At 39.5% G+C, this 21,905-nt stretch overlaps 1 protein-coding gene across 4 annotated transcripts; it reads right to left on the bottom strand.

Annotated features, from left to right (window-relative positions):
- Positions 1 to 5,323: 5,323 nt before the first annotated feature.
- GP9 (glycoprotein IX platelet) lies at positions 5,324 to 10,288 on the bottom strand. Of its 4 annotated transcripts, none has more exons than XM_074283701.1 (3): positions 10,137 to 10,288; positions 7,867 to 7,939; positions 5,324 to 6,067 (listed from the first exon to the last, which is right to left on the bottom strand). In XM_074283701.1, the coding sequence occupies exons 2-3, from the start codon at positions 7,895 to 7,897 to the stop codon at positions 5,442 to 5,444; spliced, it is 657 nt and encodes a 218-aa protein (XP_074139802.1). In that variant the 5' UTR covers positions 7,898 to 7,939; positions 10,137 to 10,288; the 3' UTR covers positions 5,324 to 5,441. The 4 variants fall into 4 exon arrangements, with proteins under 4 accessions (XP_074139802.1, XP_074139800.1, XP_074139801.1 ...); XM_074283699.1 differs by having other exon boundaries at positions 10,119 to 10,287; XM_074283700.1 differs by having other exon boundaries at positions 7,867 to 7,936; positions 10,119 to 10,287.
- Between the last annotated feature and the right edge of the window lie 11,617 nt (positions 10,289 to 21,905).

Below are 21,905 nucleotides of genomic sequence, written 5' to 3'. Positions count from 1 at the left end.
AGTAAAATGAGTTTTAGATAAAATAAATTTTTTTTTTAAAGTCTCAATAGTCACATACAAAAAGTTATCTCTGGTCTTCATATGTCTGTAGCTATTATATTTTTACTCTAGTCTTAATTTTTTCACTAAAATTTTCTTCAGATTTCTTGAGTAAATTTCACTAAATCTGTCTATTGAGAGAGGCCCTCAGGGTCACCCAAACTGGAGGAAGACCCTGCTCATGGATTAATTATGATAGGCATATCTATTTATAGTAAGTGGGCAGATGGAAAACAGTGCTCAGAATTCTCCCTTGGTTTCTCGCTCCATCTTTAAGGATGGCCAAGGGTCTTATGATCCTGCCATGAGATGCTCAGTTGACAGAGCTTAGGATGTTTATCCTGAAGAATAGAAGAATAAAATATATTTGTGCGTAGTTGAAGTGGTTGGGGGAAGGGAGGATAATGATGATGACACAGAATATTGTTCAAGTCTTGAAGAGCTGTTATTCAGAAGAAGAATTAGATTTTTCTCTTTGTCTCCAGCAGTCAGAACTAAGGAAAGTGGTACTAGAGTGGAGTTGGGGGGCAGAAACCCAGATGGAAAAAAATGGTGGCCAGAAATGTGCAGAAAGCGAATTCACGTACCTGGGCAGACAGAGTAGAGCAGCCCTTTTTCCAGGGACACCACAGAGGTGATTGCTTCCTATGTAAGATTAGATGGACTTGTGTGCAAGGGATCTAGTTAACTAAAGACAGCTTATTAGCTTATAGTGAGTTGGGGAGGGGAAATTCTGAACAGTATGCCTCTGCCCAAGAATGGCTCATGTGTTAGAACCACCACAATCAGCTAACTAGGGAAGTCATGGCCAAGGGAAGAGCTGTGCTCAAGTTGGATTCAGTACTAAATGTTAGCCCAGTTGGAGAGGCAGGTCACTTGGACTGTAGAAATAGGATGGCAGCTGTTGCTACTAGTTAACAGCTTCTCTTCTACTCTGCGGTATTTAGGGGAAGGGTCTTAAGCCACATCCTCTGGAAGGGATTGGATATTCAACCCAGTTTCAGAGTTCAAGCAGCAAAAACCTTCTAGCTTTAAACTTTCTGTGATCCACCTTTATCTCCCATTACTATATTCTCCATGCAATTGATATTTTAGCTAAAATGTCCTCCCCATTGTTCCCCTAACACATTTCCATGCTTTAGACTCTGACTGGAATGCCCTTTCACCAAATTCCCCCAAATTCTCCCCACGTGTTAAAAGTTCTTCTCATCCTTCAAGGGCCTTTGTAAGTCCTGCCTTCCTTAGGAAGGTCTTCTCACTATTCCCACCTCCACTGCTCTCTTAGTTCTCTGTCCTTCAACAGCATCAACGCTCTGTGTCTGGATAGCCTCCCTGCCAGTCATCTATGTCATCTGCCTGCCACCTTCTTCTACCCACCTGGACCAACACCTATACACCAGATATCCAGAACCCGTGTCTTTATTCCTGGGGCAGTTAAGCTATTCTAGCCTAACCTACTAAAAGTAATTGATTCCAGAGCATACCATCTTTATCCAGTCATCTATCTGGTTCATCTTGCTATCAGCCCCAGTCTTTCCAAACTTGCTGCCCTGGCTACAGGAATAAAATAAAAGGAACTTTTGCTTTTGGAAATGCTTTTGATAATTGATATCTTTTATACATTAGTTCACCATCTCTGTAACTCTCCAGATAATAATTCTCTTCACCAACCACCATTTTCCTGTATTTATTGTCTTCATTAAAATATTAACTTTTTCATTGGCAAGGACTATCTTAATTTTTGTAATAATAGCCCCCAAACTTAACACAGTTCCTGTCACATAAGTCTTTCATAAATTATTTTTCATTCATTTAAGGTAGCTAGGTGACAAAGTAGATAGCACCAACCAAGCAGGAGAATTAGATGAGATAATACTTGTAAAAATCTTAGCACAGTGCCTGGCACATAGTAGTGCTCAATAAATGCTTGTTTCCTACCTTTCTTCTGTGTCTGTCTCATCAGAGTATGGTTTCTGAGCTCATTGCACTGTATTTTCTGTCAAGATGACCAGCTATGGTTAGAGTCTGGAGATCCAAACTGTTCTTGGATTCTTCAGATAAGAGAAGGGTGTGACTACATAATAAGCACCCACCCTGTCTTTGGGGACCTGTGGAATAACTGTCCAGCTCTCCCAGCCAACACTGACAATGATGTATTGGATACGGTGATGGGCTTAAATCAGGAAGACTTGGATTCAAATCCTGTTTTGGGGATTTATTGAGTACATGACCATAGCCAAGTCAACCTCTTTGTACTTTGGTTTCTTCATCTGTAAAGCAGAGATGATAATATTTGTAATTGTTATGAGTTCTAAGGAAGGTCATTATAAACTGCAAAGTGATTTGCTAAGCAATTAGCTGGCCTGAGAGTAAAGTGCAACATGGTTAGAACATCTGTTACAGGAAGATATACATTTTTAGGCATTGCCAATGCAAGAATTTGGTTTGCTGGAGCATATATGTCTTTTTTTATTTTGCTTTTTATTTACAAGATATATGCATGGATAATTTTTCAGCACTGACCCTTGCAAAATCTTCTGTTCCAACTTTTCCCTTAGATGGCAGGTAGACCATACATGTTAAATATGTTAAAATATATGTTAAACATAATATATGTATACATGTCCATACAGTTATTTTGCTGCACAAGAAAAATTGGACTTAGAAATAAAGTAAAATTAACCTGAGAAGGAAATCAAAAATGCAAGCGGACAAAAACAGAGGGAGTGGAAATGCTATGTTATGGTTCACTCTCAATTAATTCCCAGAGCCCTTTCGCTGGGTAGCTGATTCTATTCATTATTGAACAAATGGAACTGATTTCTCATTGTTAAAGAGAGCCATGTCCATCAGAATGAGCATATATGTTTTTAATGAAAGTTTTTTGATTTTTTAAAACATTGCTCAATTGGGGAACAAACCCCCCCCCCAGAGATTACAGAAGTTTATAAAGTTAATTTATATTTTTAAAATATTTTCAATAACGTGTGTGTGTGTGTGTGTGTGTGTGTGTGTGTGTGTGTTTGTGTATGTGTTGCAGGCATTTGGGGTTAGGTGACTTGCTCAGGGACACACAACTAGTCTGTAACATTTTAATGGACATTAACTCATTCAATCCCTCAGAACAATCCTGGGTGGCAGATAATAACTGATTATTATCCTCCCTATTCATCTACAGTGGAGAATATGGATGTTTCACCTCTTCCTACTGTATCTTCAAATTCAGTACCCTGTCCAAGCTGCTTTTCTTAATAAAATTTATTTTTTTAAAAACTATCAGGAGGCATTCCTAGATCTAGTGAAATATTCACCAATGAGGAAAGGCATGTCAGGAATATAAAGGGTTAAAATATTCCAGAAGATAATATTTGGTTTAAGTTGAAAGATAACTAGCAGAAGATTATAGGGAATAAAAGAAATTCCAAGAGGCAATTAAAACAAAATCATTTGATTGAGTCTTCTAATGTTTGGTGTCTGTGGCAAAGTCCCAATCACCTTACCCTTGTTATGACTCTAGTGAGAGCTGACATTTAATGATTACAAAATGTTTTATATATATACATATTATCTATAAGGAGTCAAAAAACAACCTTTTGAGTTGGGCACCTCATCTTTTCACACATCCATTTTACAGATGAGGAGACAGAGGCTTGGAGGGGACGAGGCACACAGGGATTTGCACAATGATTATTGAACAAAGCTGGGATCTGAACACAGGTATTCCTGTATGTAGGAGTGTTTATATATCTGTGAATACACATTTCTCTTCGAGGACCCTACCATTTCTCTTTCCTTTTCTCTATAGTTCTGAGTTCTAAGATGGGTAAATCCAAGGCTGATGAGCAGCTAGCTGACCACAGAATCAAGTGAAGAATCAGGAGTTCTCACAGGGCCATTGTACGGGTGCTAGTGATCAGAGACTAAATTAAAGCTGACCAAATGCAAAAACAATAGACTTTTCAGGCCACTTTAAGTTTTACAAGGGCTTTATATATATATATACGTATATATATATATAAAATTTCATTTGATTTTTATAAAAGCTTTGTGAAGTAGATTCTGTTATTCTCATTCCATTATAATAATATTATTATTTGAAAAGATTATGTCTATATTCTGATGGAAGTGGAAATCTTCAACATAAAGAAGATCCAATTCACTTCCAGTTGATCAATGATGGACAGAAACAACTACACCCAGAGAAGGAACACTTCCACTGGGAAGTGAATGTAAATTGTTAGCATTTCTGTCTATCTACCCAGGTTACTTATACCTTCGGAATCTAATACTTAATGTGCAACAAGAAAATGGGATTTACACACATATATTGTATCTAGGTTATATTGTAACACATGTAAAATGTATGGGATTGCCTATCATCGGGGGGAGGGAGTGGAGGGAGGGAGGGGATAATTTGGAAAGATGAATACAAGGCATAATGTTATAAAAAAAATTCCTCATGCATATATACTGTCAAAAAATTATAATTATAAAAATTAATTAAAAAAATAAAAAATAAAATCAAAATTAAAAAAAGAAAAGATTATGTCTATCATGTATTATTAGAAATTATTATATTAGTTATAATGTTATTATTAGAAATGATTATATCAATTATAATATTATCATTAGAAAGGACTATATTATTATATTGTCATTAGAAAGGATTATATCAATTACAATATTATCATTAGAAAGGATTATATATAGTATTATATTACCATTAGAAAGGATTATATCTATTATTATTTTATCACTAGGAAGGATTGCATTATTATTTTATCACTGGAAATAATTATATTCATTATTACATTATTATTGCCATTCCTATTTTACAGACAAGTAAACTGAGGCAGAGATTGGTTGTGATGGTCACACAGCTTGTGAATATCTAAGGTAGCATTCGTACTCAGGTCTTCCTGACTCTAAGCTCTGCATTCTCTCCTGGGTCAAAGAGAACTGGAAGAGCCACATAATTAGTTGACTTTAAAGGGAATGACAGATCTCGTGATGACCTGACCCCAGAGACAGATGGGAGTTGCCCCTCTACTTGGACGCTACTGAGTGGGCTGGTCTTTCTGGCATTATGACCAATCCTCTTTGACAGAGACTTTCCTTAGTGATGTCTGGGACCCAGAGATCAATAGGGGGCATTGTTTTCTCCTCATCCAAGACAAGTCCTTCAGCTCTGAGTTGGCTGGGCCAATACAGCCTGAAGAACTGGTTCCCTGAGAACAGGAAAGAGCCCAAACCATTGGTGCTGATGAAAGAAAGACACAGAGGCTGGTGAGAAGGGAGCTCACCATTTATTTGGATCATTGAAAGAGCTGGTATGGAGACAGTGGGTGAGCTGACTCAAAGCAAGAGAGCTGGTGAAGTCCCAAGGCCAGGGTCCAGAGGTGTCACTTGGTTTTTTGATGTCTCAGGCTGCTCTCCTGCCACTCATAAGCCTCCTGGATACGCTGGTTGAGAGTGACACAATAGATGGTCTTCTGGGCCACCCACAGGAGGGCACCAAGGAGTATGATACTTAGGACTGTTAACACAATCAGAACCAGGTCTCCCCAGAGGAAGACCCAGTACTGGTCGGGGAGAAGCAGTTGATGGCAGCCCTCCAGCTCATTGCCAGTGAGAAGGTTAAGGGATAGATTGGCTGTGATGGCTGGGCTGGCACACTTGGTCAGGTGCAGGATGCCCCAGAAGTGGTCCTCCAACCAGTGCTTAAGGTACAAGATTCTACAGTCGCAATGCCAGGGGTTATTGGTCACATTGATTCTGTAGATATTGTTCAAGTGGTCAAAGGTACCAGCAGGGATGGAACTCAGGTTGTTGTTCTGCAGGTAGAGTTGCCGGGTGTTTTTGGGCAGGGAGGGCACCGTGGTCAAACCCTTGTTGCTACAGTTCACCAGAAGTCCAAAGGTTTCCAGGGTCTGGCAGTCACAGGGTGGGGGGCAGCCCAAAGTACCAGATAAGCCACACAACAATAACAGTATCCACTTGATGGCTATGGGCAGAGGCATCTGGCTCTCTATGGAGAAATGCAACAGTTGAGTGTGTGACCTTTCGGATGGGCAGAGAAAAATGACTCTGGGAAAAGGGACAGAGTAGAAAGATTTGGATTTCTTTTGAGGTAGCATCCCAATCTGACTCCAAAGGCAATGGTTGATCTATTTGTCTTTAGAAGGGAGGCAAGGGAGGTATTATGAGAAATGTACTCATTGGCTTTTTCTTGTCCCCTCGCCTAGAATCATATAACCACAGAACCATCATTTAAAAAAGTCTCTACAATCAACAAAATAATAAACCAAGCCCTGATTTGTAATTTCTGCCTATTTCCAAGGTGTAAATGCTCACGCTGAAAATTTTACAACTAGATTTCTGAGCCTGTTGATCGTGGCTCCATCACACCTTGGGGCCCATGTCACAATCAAGGTTAAGAATCTTAATCTAGTACTATCCCCTCACTTTACAGAAGAGGAAGGTGGGAGAAAGGAGAGAATTTACCTGAATTCACATAGTCAGTTAATGGCAAAAGTAGGATAAGATTTTAAGACTTCTGATTGCTAGACCTATACTTTCCACTATTCCATATTGAAAAAGGGAGGTGGGAGAAGAGAGAGAGGGGGGAGACACACACACACACACACACACACACACACACAGACAGAGACAGAGAGACAGACTCCCAAATGAGGGAAACCCCTCATACCAGTTCAGCTTGACCTTTCCCCTGCAACAGAGAATCCTCTCGAATACTAAGAAGTGAAATGACTGGCCTAGAGGTCTCCCTGGCTTCCTGGCTGGCTCTGTCCGCTTCATTGCACTGCCTTCCATATATATATTTTTCTGCTCGTAGGTAATGGGCTGCTGGCTAAGCAGGGTTTCTAGGAGTAAGTGTGCATGCTCTGGTTGATGCTGTGTCCCATGTGGATGTTTAGCCTGACTGTGGGGGTCTGGGGTTTGGCTCCCAGCCCAGAGGGTTCATGCGTAGCCTCAAACAGGCAGCAGCCTTGTCTCCCCCCAAGGTTGCATTGTCCAGGACTACCTTTAAGGGCCCCACCAGCAGCCCTCTCTGGGAGGAGATACCTTCCTGCTTCAGAGCCAGAGAGCTGGTCCCTGAGTCAGGAAGATCTGAGCTGTAATCCTGACTCAGACACTTCCTAGTTGTGTGACCCTGCCTTCTTTCTATCTCAGTTTCCTCCTCTATAAAGTGGGAATAACAGCAGATACCCTACTGAGTTACTGTGAGGATTAAATAAGAACACTAAACCATTACAAAAGGGTAGCTGCTCTTGTTATTATCCCCATTATTCCCATTGGAAGCCTGATGTTCAAAATCACAAGGTAAGAGTTGCCTGTGCAACCACGGTCATGAATTGAGGTAGACTACAAACTCGGGTGCTTGTGACTCGGGCCTAGCCCTCAGTGGCTGATAAGCCATTCAGAGAGATGAGAGAATCCGGTGATTCCCCCAGAGTCACACAGCTAGGAAGTGGCAGGTTTTCTGATTCTAAGTCCAATGATCTTTCCATTAGACCACATGTCCTCACAAAGACACCTGAAATCCACCCTTTGTTCCCAGGCACTTTTTTGGGGTGATTTCCCATGTTTGGAATAAAGATCTAGAAAAGGCTTAACTGGAATGAGGCATCTGGGGAGAGGAAAGAAGCATCTCTTTCCAGGGGATCCCTCTGATCTCCAAGCTCAGTTCCCCGCAGTCCTGCCATAGCACCCAGCAAGGGAGGATTAGGGGTGGAGGGGGATGAGAAGGTAGGAAAGACCTTGGGAAAAGTGCTAGAGACCTGATGCTCATTCATGTTCTGTTACCTTTTCTGGATTCCTTTCTCTCTGGGGCCATCAGCAGCTTTGGGACGAGGGATCCAAGACAGGAGTCACCCTGCTGTTCAGAAAGCAAGGAAGGAAATGAACAAAAATAGCCTGCTTCAGCCCAGAACTGCTGCTCAGAAAAGCCCATCTCAGGAGGCGGAAGGCAGTTGGCCAACCCCTTTGTGTTTTTGGCGGATGAAAGAAGCAGAAGATACGACTTTTAGAGCTGGGACCTCAGGGGTCATGTTGTCTGGCCATTGATTTCAAAGAGAAGAAAATTAAAGCCAAAAAAGGGTAATTGGCTTGCCCAAATAAGTAGCAGAGCAGAGATTCAAACCAACAGCATCTGGCTTCATCCATAGTGCTCTACTGTACCATGATACCCCAAGGAGAGAAGACCATGGATCCCGTTCATTTTGGACTTTTTCTCTAATACACTTCTGCCAAGTTCATTTTCAGAGAGGATGCAGCCAGGCTGCCATAAGGTCCCAGAAGCCACTTTGAATGGGAGGGTGGGGGGAAGAGAATCTGTCAATCTTTGCCCTTCTTGTACATTCCTAGTAGAGAGACTCCCACACATGGGACAAGGGCTGCCCCACTAAATCAGAGCAAAAGGTGTGACATCAGAGATTTCTCTTCTATTTCAGGGATTTTAGAAATAAGGTAGTGGAGAAAAAAGAGTTCTGACCTAGGCGAAAGGAAATCTAATATATGTTCCAAATCATTTTCCTATGTTATGACTCAATTTCTCCATCTGTCAGTTGGGTACAGTACCTCCACAACTAGCCTTTTACCATTCTTGTGAGGATCAAATGAAATAATAGATATGAAAGTTCTTTGGGGAAAAAAATTAAAAGATAATAGAAGCGTAAGGAATTTTAGCCAGAATTGTCATCCAGTCATAAATCATTGGGATCACTGACAGATCTTGAGATAATTGAGACTAATCCTTTCATTTCGTAGAGAAGGAAGCTGATTCCCAACAAATTGATATGGTGAAGGTCACCTAGGTAGAAGCATGCCAGCTTGCTGGATTAGAAGCTAGTAGGATAGAAACTGACATCCCCTGGAGAATATAAATGAAATTTAGGGACAAGATTAGGGAAATAATCCTTACAACACTAGAATTAGACTGTGGAGCTCATCTAATCTAATCCTTTTATTTACATATGGTACAACTGAGGTCTGGTAAGGTTCAACCATTTTTCTGGGACAATCAGTAAGTGATAGGACTATGATGAGTTTAGAAGTTCTTAGCCTGGGGTCCATGACTTTGTTTTAGTAACATTGTGATAATATTTCCATATAATTATTTTCTTTTGTACTTACATAATTTCTTTTATGCATCTAAAAATATTTAGAACATCAAAAGACACAGAGGGCCCAGCAGGTTAAGAACTCTTCTACTTGGGGCAGCTAGATGGCACAGTGGATAGAGCACCAGCCCTGAAGTCAGGAGGACTTGAGTTCAAATCTAAATCAGATCCTTTACACTTCCTAGCTGTGTGACGCTGGGCAAGTCACTTAACCTCAATTTCCTCAAGGAAAAAAAAAAAAAAAACACCTATATTAGAATAATTCAGTTGTCCTAACAGGATTCTTTTCAATATACCATATACTCTTTTACCTTTTGGCAGTTCAAAAAACTTTCTGCTTCTTTCTGGCTTTCTCTGTCTCCCACATTATCCACTCCTTAGTCTCATCCCTTCACCCACTACTCTGGGATGCCTTACGCCTTCTCTGAACTCCTGTCTTATCTCAGAATTTCTATTCTTGGACATTCCAGGCTGGAAGTTTCCAGTTTCCCAGCTGATTGGCAGCTCCCTCCCTGTGACCTGAGCAAGCTGCCCAAACCTATGGTGATCTACACCATTGCAGACTCTGCTTTGCTGGCAACATGGCCCTACTCTCTCTCTGGTGCCTTCCTTAGGGATTCTCTCAGTGCCAATAGGGCTGAGGTCCCACCTCTAGAATGAAGGAGGCTAGAGGGTCTATCCTAGGTTTGGGGTGCTGGTCCCAGTCCCATGAGAAGGACATTGACAAATTGCCCTAGATTGGAGAATGTTCCTCCAGTCCCCCAATATAAGGGGCTCATTTGGGTAACTTAGAATGCCCCCCTTGTCCTTGTTTCTGGCTTCCTCGGGTTTCTCCAGTTATCCATGTCAATTAAAAGGGATTTCTTTCAGCCTTGACTGGCTCATCCAGTACTCCTGCCATGCCCCCTTTACTCTCAGCAACACATTCTGACACACCTGATCCATCCATCATACCCTTTATCCTGGAAGAAAAGGGATCGTGGAATTTCTGTAGTTAGGGTTCTCTCTCCTCCCCCTCCTTCCATGGTTTCTTTAAGGCTGATTCCTCCTTCTCCTGGGTCCTATGTATAGCTGCTGGTGGTTTTCCTTATCTCTTTCATGCACGGTTCCTGCTGGGAGGCCCTGCCTACCTTGTGGAGGCCAAAGAAGGGGGTGGGGACAAAGGGGGTGAGGACTCCAGCATCAGGGAGGTGCTATAGCTCCACTCGGTCTGGGTCACATCGTATAGAAGCACTGCTCGAAGGGACATGGGGTATTTAGTTTGGAGAAGGGAAAATTGGAAGAATGGAAGGCGTGCCATAATTGTTGTTCAGTTGTTTTTCAATCAGGGCTGACTTTTTGTGACCCCCATTTGGGGTTTTCTTGGCAGAGACACTCAAGTGGTTTGCCAGGATTGCCTTTTCCAGCTAATTTTACAGAGGAGAATTGAGGCAAATAAACAGGGTTAAATGACTTATATGGGATCACATAGCAAGTAAATGTCAGGCTGGATTTGAACTCAGGTTTCCCTGACTTCAGACTCTGTGACCTATAGTACCATCTAGCAACCCATAGCATAATAGCTTTCAATAAGTATTTGAACAACTAGACTATGAGAGAAAGATTAGACATGACTACAGCGGACAGAATTAGGAGCAGATGGGGAAGATTTGAAAAGCTAATTTTTTTTTTTTTTTGGAAACCCAAAACCAAAAAACTGCCTAATGAGAACTTTTCCAAAGTGTACAATGCTTCCTGGGGAGGGATTCAAGCAAAAACTGGTGGTCACTTGTTGGTGATTTAAGAGAGGGAAACAAGAAGGACTCAATGACTTGTCTAGAGTTATATTTTCTTTTTTTTATTTTTATTTTATTTTATAATTATAACATTTTTTTTGACAGTACATATGCATGGGTAATTTTTTACAACATTATCCCTTGCACTTACTTCTATTCAGATTTTTTCCCTTCCTCCCCCAACCCCCTCCCCCAGATGGCAAGCAGTCTTATATATGTTAAATATATTACAGTATATTCTAGATACAATATATGTGTGTAGAACCGAATTTTTTTGTTGCACAGGAAGAATTGGATTCAGAAGGTAAAAATAACAGTTTACATTCATTTCCCAGTGTAGAGTTACATTTTCATTTCACAGATGAGAAAACTGAGACCAAAGAGGTCAAGTACAAAAATACTCCAAGCAGGGCAGCTAGGTGGTGCCATAGATCACAGAGCACGTTTTCTGGTGTTGGGAAGACTAATCTTTCTGACTTCAAATATGGCGCAGACATTTTTAAAAATTCAGTTTCAATTTTTGTTCTAAATTATATCCTTCTCCTCTGTTCATTGAGAAAGTAAGAAGAACAAAGTTCATTACAGATATGTATAAGCATGTCAAACAAATTCTTGCATTGGCTACATGCAAAAAAAAATGAAATTAAGAAAGAAAAAATATGTTATCAATCTACATTTCAAATCCATCACTTCTCTATCTGGAGGTGGGTTGAGCATGTTTCATCATGAATTTTTTGAAATTGTCCTTGGACATCATGTTTCTAAGTCATTCAAAATTATTTGACTTGATGATATTTACTCTGTATAAATTATTCTCCTGGTTCTGCTCATTTCACTTTGCATCATTTCATAGAATTTTTTTTCTCGCATTCCCTGAAATGATCCTCTTCTTTGGTTCTTACAGCACATTAATATTCTATCACATTCACATGCCATAACTCATTCAGCTTCCACAATTGGTATATTTTCCTTTAGTTTCCATTTTTTTTTTTTTTTTTTGCTACAAAAGAGCTGCTATAAATATTTTTGAATATGTAGGTTCTTTTTGTCTTAGATCTTTTTTGGGGATTGTTGTCCTTCATTTTGAAGCTGACCAAAATGACATCACTGTGTTAGAATCAAGTTACAATGTGTCCAACTGTGCCTGATCAGACCAATATGAGCTCGGAATGCTCTGCTACAGCTCTGCCACAAATAATCCATATGGACATTTGGGGTAGCTTCTTTAATTTTGCATATTTCACATTTCCTTTGGACTAATTCAGTTCTGCTTTGTTTATAGAGCACAGAACCCTCTCTGATTAGGGCACGCCATGCTGGGTGGTCCTGTGCCAGAATCTCCCATGAAATACAATCAATTCTAAAGATCTTAAGAGATACCATGAGAGTACCTTGTATCACTTTTTCTGACTTGCCCTGTGTGAGTTCTTCATAAATAATTTTTTTTGGCAAGTGTACATTTGGCATTTGAACAATGTTGCCAGCCCAATGGAGTTGTGGTTTCTGCAGTAGAGTTGGAATGTTTGGCAGTTTAGTTTAAGAAAGACCTCAGTGTCTGGTACCTTATCCTGCCAGGTGATCTTCAGAATCTTCGGGTATGCAGAACTTTAGGGTATAATTCCAAATTATTTTCCAAAATGGTTAGACCAGTTCAATATTTCTTTTTAAATTTTAGCTACATTAGCTTTGCTTGTGCAAAATCATTTTAATTTTGTGTAATCAAAATTGCCCATTTGATTTCCTGTGAGCCACTTTAATTCTTGTTTAATCATGAACTACATGTTAGGCACTGTCTTAAGCATTGGGAATACAAAAGGAGACAAAAGACAGTCTCTATTATGGAGAATGCTGGCTTTTAGTCTTATCATTTTAAGGAAAACTCCTGATTCCTATGCTTTTTGTTATTTTAAACAGAAATAGATGTTATATTTGTCAAAAGCTCTTCCAGAAATTATTGAAATAATCATATAATTTTTGTTGGTTTTTTTATTAAATGGTCAATTATATTCATAGATTTCCTAATATTGAATCAGCCCTATATTCCTAATATAAAATGAAGCCTAGTTATAGCATTGGATTTTTGCAATTTATTGCTATAATCTCTTTGCTACATTTTATTTAATGTTTGCATTAATATTAATTTAAAAACTTGTCTATAACTTTCTGTGTTTTGATTCTTCTTGGTTTAAGTATCAAGATCTTACTTGTGCATTAGAAGGAATTTGTTAGGACCCCTTTATATATTTTTCAAATAGATAATTTTGGAATTATTTTTCTTAAATGTTTGGTAGAATTTACTTATAAATCTATGAGGTTTTTCTTTATTCATTTATTAACTTTTATTAATTTATTAATTCTTTATTTATTTATGGCTTGTACAATTTCTTTTTATAAAAATGTTACTTATTAGATTTCCTTTTCTGTTAATCTGGAAATTTTACATTTTTGTAAATATTTATCCATTTAATTTAGATTTTCAGTTTATTGAATATAGTTGGGCAAAATAGCTCCTAATAATTGTCTTTATTTCATCTTCATTGCTCATGAATTCACTGTTTTCATTTTTGATATGGGCAAATTGGCTTTTGTCTTTAAAATCAAATTAACTAATAGATTGTTTATTTTATTATTATTATTATTTTTAAAAACCCAGCTCCTACTTTTATTTATTAGTTCATTTAAAAAATCTTTCAATGTTGCCCATCTCTTTTGATTTTCAGGATTTCTATTTTGATATTTAATTCAGGGCTTTTAATTTGTTGGTATTCATTTTTTATTTGTTTAGTTGCATGTTCAATTCCCTAATATCCTCTTTTTCTCTTTTATTGATATATATTTTTAGAAATATAAAAAATTTCTCCTAAGTTCTTCTTTGATTGTATCCCACAGATTTTGGTGTGTTGTCTCATTGTCATTATCTTTAATGAAATTGTTGATTGTTTCTATGATTTGTTATTTGACTCATTTAATTTCCAATAATTTTTAACCTTTGCTTCAAAGATTCCTTCTTGGCTATAATTTTGATTGCATTATGATTAGTGAAAAAATACATTTGATATTACATTTGAAATAAGCTTTTATTAAGTCCTGGGGAAGCTACGTGGCACAAAAGATTCCAGCAACTATTGAACTAATCATATAATTTTTGTTGCTTTTGTTATTAAAATGGTCAATTATATTCATAGTTTTCCTAACATTGAATCAGCTCTGTATTCCTAGTATAAAATGAAGCCTGTATCTGGAGTCAGAAAGACTTAGATCAAATCTGACCTCAGACACTTATTGGCTGTGTGACCCTGGGTAAGTCACTTCTTCCTGTTTGCCTCAGTTTCCTCATCTGTAAAGTAAGCTGGAGAAGGAAATGGCAAACCTTTCCAGTATCTTTTCCAAGAAAACCTAAAAAAAGGTCATGAAGAATCAAACAGGCTTGAAAATGATTGACCAACACACAATACAATATTTATCGACTACCATTTCCTGTGAGAAACATAGAGAATATAAATATAAGCAAAATAAAAGACAGTCCCTTCCCTCAAAGAGCTTACATTCTAACAGGAGCTGAAGTGGTCGGGGGTCAGTGAGGGATGAAGGTATCCACTACAAGGACACAGAGAAACAGGGCTGAGAGGGGAATGAAAGCTTGGATACCTCCTCCAAACTGAGGACCCAGGAGGAACTTACCAATGGATGAGTTACATATTGCTTCTCTCTCGTACTTGTTGGTACCCCAATATTGGCTTTATTTGCTGTTCCTCAGATATAAAGTTTCATCTCCCCTCTCTGCATATTCAGGCTATCCTTCATGCCTGGAATGCTGTCCCTCTTGGAATTTCTGCTTCCTCATTAAGACTCACCTCATGGGGACAACTAGATGGCATAGTTGATAAAGCACTGGTTCTGGAGTCAGGAGGACCTGAGTTCAAATCCAGTCTCAGACACCTCATATTTATTAGCTCTGTGACTCTGGAAAAGTCACCTAACCCCAATTATCTTGCCAAATTTTTTTTTTAATAAAATGCTCATCTCAAATGCTTTGTCTCCTCCAATCTGCCAGTGTCTTTCCTTCTAGGATACTTTGTATGTATCTTGTACATAATCTCCCATTATTAAAATGTGAGCTTCCTGAGGGAAAGGAATGCTTTTTCATCCTCATTGTTTAGCCCAGTGCCCAGCACATAGTAGGCACTAGATAAAAATTTGTTAATGGATTGGTTGTTTGAAGCCCCCAGACTAGACAGGTGATAATGACTTTTTTCTTGTTTGAAATTGGAAACTGGAATTGGTGGGGAAATGGAATTCTGAATTAAGAGGAACTAGAATTAAATGCTTAGTTCCTAGGGAAAAAAGGAACAGTCCAAAGCTTTTATGATTAATGGTTCTCTGTGGCCTCTGGGTGTGAATGCATGTACATTTACTGCAGTTCTTGAGCCAGGATGTGGGGGGCTGGAGGAAGAAATAAATCCTACTTGGGTTGGCATTTTCACAGGGTCAGAGTTTTTATGGTGACTTGGCTCAGTCTTGTAAAATTTATCCAACTGTGGCAGGAGACTGGAAGCTTGGGTCATGGACTTCTAAGAGAGTTTATGGGAGAGAAAAGATGATTTTGCCATTCTACCTCCAGGAAAAGAAGTGCAAAAAACCCTGGATTTGGATGCGGTAAGAAATTCTGATGAGCATTTAGGTGCCACAATAGATAAAGCATCAGGTCTGGAATCAGAAGACTCATATTCCTGAATTCAAATCCAGCCTCAGAGACTTACTAGTTGTGTGATCCTAGACAAGTCACTTAATTGATTACCTCAATGCTGGAGAAGGAAATGGCAAACCACTCCAGCATCTTTGCCAGAAAAGTTGGTCCATGGAATCAAATTGGACAACAACAGCAATTTGTTTTCCCTGTGTTTCTATTTCAGTGTTGACATCACTATTCTGGGCAATTCTAAGATCATGAACTGCAGAGAAGGTGCCAGTCTTCATTGGTGGAGGGAATTTCTTCATTCAGAAGTCTTATTATCAGTGAAATCACAGGTCCAGTTCCTATTCCATGGCAACTTCTAATAGAAGACTTCCTGATCTCCTTACTAATCACTTCTACTGCTACCATACAGCTTTCTTAGGATTTTCCTAGAGTTGTTGTTGGTCAGTTGTTTTTAGTCATGTTGGACTCTTCATGACCCCATTTGGGAGTTTCTTGGCAAAGATACCAGAATTAGCTTGCCATTTCCTTCTCCAGCTCATTTTATAGATAAGGAATTAAGGCACACAAAATTGGGATTTGCTTAGGGTCATACAACTAGTAGGTATTTGAGGCACATTTGAACTCAGGATGTTTACCTGACTCCAAACCTGGCACACTATTTATTTTATCACCTACCTGCCCCTTCCAACATTTGTCAGGGATAAAGAATATTGATCTAATCCTACATGTTTTATATAAAGGGGGCTGGAGACTTAGGCAACAAAGAGTTAATCGCAGAAAGGAATAATGGGAATTGAAAGATCAAATGAAAAGGGTATGTGTGTTAATTCCCAGTTTTAGAAAAACTCAACTTGCCATGTAAAGGATATAACCTGAGGCAAGAAACTTGAAGTTTAAGTGCCTAACTCAGCTAAGAGTAAGGGATGAGGACCTTCTAATGAGAAGAACTAGTTCTGAATAGTTCTTGTCTGTGTTTGAGGCTGATCGGGAAGTAAGGAAAGGGAAGGAAGAGAAAGTACAGAAAGAGAAGGGAAGCCTTGAGACTAAGCTCCTTTTCACCAAAAGGCTTTTGTTTTCTAAGGATGTGTTCCTTTCTCTAGTAGCATGGGAGTTGATGGGATACCCCTCATTTATGTATGGAATCTGGAATGATAATACTTCATGATTTCTTTTTATATATGTTACTATTCTGCTTCAGTGAAATGTTCCACTCTCTGATTTTTCGGTTCCTGCTTTGTATGATGGAAATGAAGCACTGAACCATTAACAAAAAGGAAGGTTACTTTGCTGCAACACAGAAAAGATCCAGTGGAACTTATCTTCATCTTTAGCATATATACACATGGCTTCTTCCCTTACCTTCTTATGGAAATGCATGTGGTCAATAGGTCAGAGTATGGTGAGTCTCATGGTTTCAGGTATCTGGCAAGTTTGAGAAACCTGGACTCTATGTGGTGGGACTTTTTATGTCCTTGGGTGACCAGGAAATTGAGTCAGGCAATCTGGATCGATTAGATCCCGTGGGAAGCATGTTCCTGTCAGGGAAAACTAATTTTTATCAAAGGAGAGACCTTGGGGTGACCCCATATTGGAGGTAATAGGGACAGAAGCATTGGGGTAGGAGGAAGCATAAGCCTAATCCAGTTTTTGGGAGGGAATGTTAATTTCTTTTCATTGGCTGCGGAGCTGAAAGTGAGATGAATAGGAAAGTCTTTGACAACAGAACGATGGCCCCTTCCATAGTGATGATCAAGGCAAGAATGGCTGCTTGTTCCATCTCCCTTTCTACCTGGGTTGCCAAAGGCCCAAAACCCACACCCTCTTTGTGTCTTTCTTCCTTCTTGTTCTTAGGGGAATGAGTATTGAGATGGAATGAACCAGACTGTGTTTTGTGATTTTGGGGAGGGGTTTGCAGAAACTGCCATGAAGACTATAGTCAATACAAATGCAGCTTCAAAACAACTTGTACAAGCCAGACCAGCTGTGAATCTATCCAGCAGCCATGACACCATCTCCTGCAGGCAAAGGAACACATTTTTCAGGGCTGTGCCATACCCAGAAGTCAATTTCTAGAGAAAATTTTTATTAACAACCACTTTGAGATTTAACTCAACTCTCCCCAAGGCCAACATGGTAGAGGGGAGTGTGTGCCTTGGTGCTTCTGCTCTTATCATTTCTTCTCAGTATATATCTCCTTGTGAAAGCTAATTGACATTAATTGGTTATTGATGATATTGATAAGGTATCACTGGATTGGATTGAATGAATTGGTTGGGAGGCAATGCAAGAATATTAGTAGGTCCTTATGCCTCTCAGGGGTACCCCTAGGCCTGTAAAGGGGAGATGTAGTTAGCCATGCTCTGAGAACATCACCTGCCAGTGTACAAATGTGGTGGAGGAGTGGGTCCCTAGTCTTACTACAATTAGATTTACATTTCATTTTTCAATATAGTAATATTCACTCATTTCATGGTTTACCTACATATGAGTGCATGATGAGAAGCTATCACTTGAAACTTCTCTGGGAAGATTCTTTAAGAAGTTCTAAATCATCCCTAGAAACTCACTTGAATTCTAAAAAGGCAGCAAGGTGATTAATTAAATGTTTAATGGCAATTGGTGCAGCACATTAGCTTTTTAGGTCAAGTTTATGATACAGTAATCTTCCTCCATTAAATTCTCACTAACAATTTATCATGATAGAGTAGACCTTGGTTCTTCAAGGCCATCATAGCAAAATACAAATTCTTATATGTTTCTTTAAGTTGGAAGGGTTTTAATTCCAGTTGGCAATGCTGTACTTAAGACTGTCTCTATGATCTGAACATCTCAGTAACGAAGTTCAGAGATTCTTATTAACAAATTGGGTACCTGCTAGAATGAAAACTATGGAGGACTGTTTCAGTTTTGTCTTTACCTTTCCAGCACCTAACACAGTCTAGGCACTGTAGACTGTAAATAAGCTCCTTGAGAGCAGGAACTGTTTTTTTTTTTTTTTTGGGGGGGGGTTCCCTACTGCTTAGCACAGTGCTTGGCCCATAATATACACTTAAAAATGCTAGTTAATCAATTGAAATATAATAAATACTTGTTGATTCATTGACAAGAAGATGAAGATTTTGGTCATAACAACCCATAAATCCATATACTCAAGTGTTAAAGAGTTGTAATTTGCATCAATGAAAGAAGTGTCCATACCAACAGAATTTAAGGTCTAGTTCCAACACCTATTTAGAATGGTGCCTCGTATAGAATAGATAGACATTTGGTAAATCCTTATTATTGGATCATGGGATCACAGATTGAGAGTTTGAAGGAATATTAGAGGATATGCAGTTTAATCCTCTTATTTAAAAAAATTAAGTTTCTTAATTCACAAGCATTTATTTTCTCTCTCTTATCTGAATTTCTCTCTTACTTGGAAAAAGAAAACCAAAACACTTATAACAAATATAGTACAGTCAAGCAAAACAAATGATCATATTGATCCCAAACAAAAACGTCTCATATATTTTTTTTGAATCCATCACTTTTCTGTTAAGACCACCTCTCTCTCTCTCTCTCTCTCTCTCTCTCTCTCTCTCTCTCTCTCTCTCTCTCTCTCTCTCTCTCTCTCTCTCTCTCTCTTAACAGATATGGAAATTGAGGAGCAGAGAGATTAAGAGATTTGACCAGAGTCTCAGACATGGCATCACAGAAGTGGGATTGGAATCCAGGTCCTCTGAGGCCAGGATCTATGGTTTGCACTCTCCTATGCACCTCAGAGCCTTCAAAGTTCTGAAATGTTATTTTTTAGCTGATACATGACACACAAAGAAGCTAGGTGGCACTATAGTGCACAGAGTGCCAGACCTGGACTCAGGAAGATTCCTCAGAGTTCAAATCTAGCTTCAGACACTTATTAACTATGTGACCCTGGGCAAGTCATTTAACCAACCCTCTTTGCCTCAGTTTCCTCATCTGTAAAATGAGCTGGAGAAGGAAACTACTCTACTATCTCTTGTCAAAGAAACCCCAAATAAGATCACGAAGAGTCGGACACGATGGAAACAACAGGACAACAATAACATGGAAGTATACAGATGAGGGAACGGGGATTCCAACAAAGTTTTTTGGAAATTCCTGACTCATCTCATTTGAATCAATCACTTGACATGCTCCTGATACAAATTTCACCCCGAGATGTTATCTTTGTATCTCCCTCAGTGCCTAAAATGGTGCTCTGTTTAATCAACATTTATTGACTTGAGCTGAATTGAGGTTCTGCTGGCTTCCTCTATGGGTCTGACATCCAAAAAGGCAAGCAATTAATTCCTCTTGGGTATAGTCTCTATCAAGGAAATCTACTAACCGGGAAGTGCCAAGAGTCCTGTCTATCTTTAGGGAGGTGAACTAGGGAGCTCACCACTTTCTTTGCTCAATTAAATTGATCATAGAACTCCTATGATCTATACTCCTCAATTTCATATGGATTATTCCTGAGTCCAATCCAGGGTTCTGATTCTCCAAAAGCCAAGTCAGAATTCTCCGGGTTCTCTCTCTCTTCTAACCCCTCCTTCCACGTTCTCTCTCTTCCTGGCACATCCCTTGTCGTGGGACTTTGTTCAACCCCAAGCGCAGGACTCTGCACTGGCACCGGACTCTGATGGAACTGTAGAGCTCCGTTACTTCTGGAACCACATAACAGCCAATGGCTGAGGGCAGATGGATAGGAAGAGAGGGGATATTCTGTCAAGAGTTGAGCTACGGCTTGGAGCATTTAAATGATACCATTGCCTTCATTTAAAAATCACATAAATTCAACATATAATTAGTGCTAATCCACCCCCTTGGGGAGAGAAAATACAGAGAGAAACAGGATGGAATAGGCAGCTTCTATTCCCCTGCAAGTTTTTTTTTTAAAGTGTGTGTGTGTGTGTGTGTGTGTGTGTGTGTGTGTGTCTGTGTCTGTGTGTATGTGTGTGTGTCCCAGGGATGCTGAGAGTTTTTAGCTATTCTAGACCCTTTTGGAATTTCTTTGCATCACAAATGTTAGAGCTGGAAAGAACCTTTGATTTTCACTCATCCAGCTCCCTTTAGTAGAGGACAGAAGGTTGGACATGGAAGCTCGTTGGGGCAAAGCTCCTGAGCCAGTGTTGTCCCATTGTCCAGTGTTTGGGTCTGAGTACAATGACGTCTGTGCTTCAACAGCAACATCTGCTTTTTTTCAAAATCACTTTTCTATGATTTCATTTTAGCCAAAATCGAATCCAGCTCTCCTCATGGCACCACCTGCACATACCCCTGCTTCTCCTGGTCTCTTCCCCATCTCATGTTTCTGAAGCTTTGCTCATGCACTTGGAACACCCTTTTTAACTTATCTGACTCCTGCCTACATTGAAGAATAAGCTCAAGTTGTCTTGCCTCCTCCGGAAAGCCTTCCCTGATTTCTTCAGTTCACTTTGAGCTGTCTCTCCTCCTGCTCTTCTCTTCTATATCCTGTCATTAGCCTAACTGCTCCATATTAATATTTAACTTCTGGGAAACATCTTGCCCCCTACACTAGACTAGAAGGGTCTGGAGGGCAAGGCTCTCTTGACTTGACTTTTCTGACACAGGGACAGGGACACAAGTGAAGCTCAATAAGTATTCATGTTATCAGTAGTTCATCCAAGATTTAAACTTGAGTCTTCTGACTTTTAGTCCTTCAGACAGTTTTCTTCTGGACTTTTGGAACACTCCAGGAAATGCTCTCAGCTTTCCTCCATACAACTTTCTTGTTGCTCTGGTTTTTGGCACCTTCTTTCCCCACGCCAGGATGACATGGGGAGCTTTTTTCCTAAAAAGACTACAAAGGGGTGACTTCTGGATGATTGGTGTCCTTTGAGATTCATCATGGCACCACCATATGAATTATCCAGAAACCCTGTTTTTAGCATGAATTTCCCTGCTTAAGAAACTGCCATAACTCCCTACTTCCTAATCATCAAGCTCAAACGTTTTTGCTCGGCATTCAAGGCCTTCCACATGAGTATGCCCATTGCTTCCTCACTTTTGTATTTCAAAATATGAATATTCTGTACCAGTGAGACAGGTTTTCTCATAGTCCTACCATACTTCTTTCTGTCTCTATCTGCCTTTCCCATGTTAATTTTTTCAACCTGAATGCTATTCCTAAGTCCATTCAGCCTATTGCTTTTTTTAAAGGTGAAATCCTACCCATCCTTTGAAATCAAGCCCCCTTCCAGCTCCTCAATGACTATACCAACC

This window comes from Sminthopsis crassicaudata, chromosome 1 (assembly GCF_048593235.1).
Source record: "Sminthopsis crassicaudata isolate SCR6 chromosome 1, ASM4859323v1, whole genome shotgun sequence".
Lineage (NCBI taxonomy): Eukaryota > Metazoa > Chordata > Mammalia > Dasyuromorphia > Dasyuridae > Sminthopsis > Sminthopsis crassicaudata.
The sequence above is the reverse complement of the archived record's forward strand: the minus strand, read 5'-3'. Positions and strand labels throughout refer to the sequence as shown.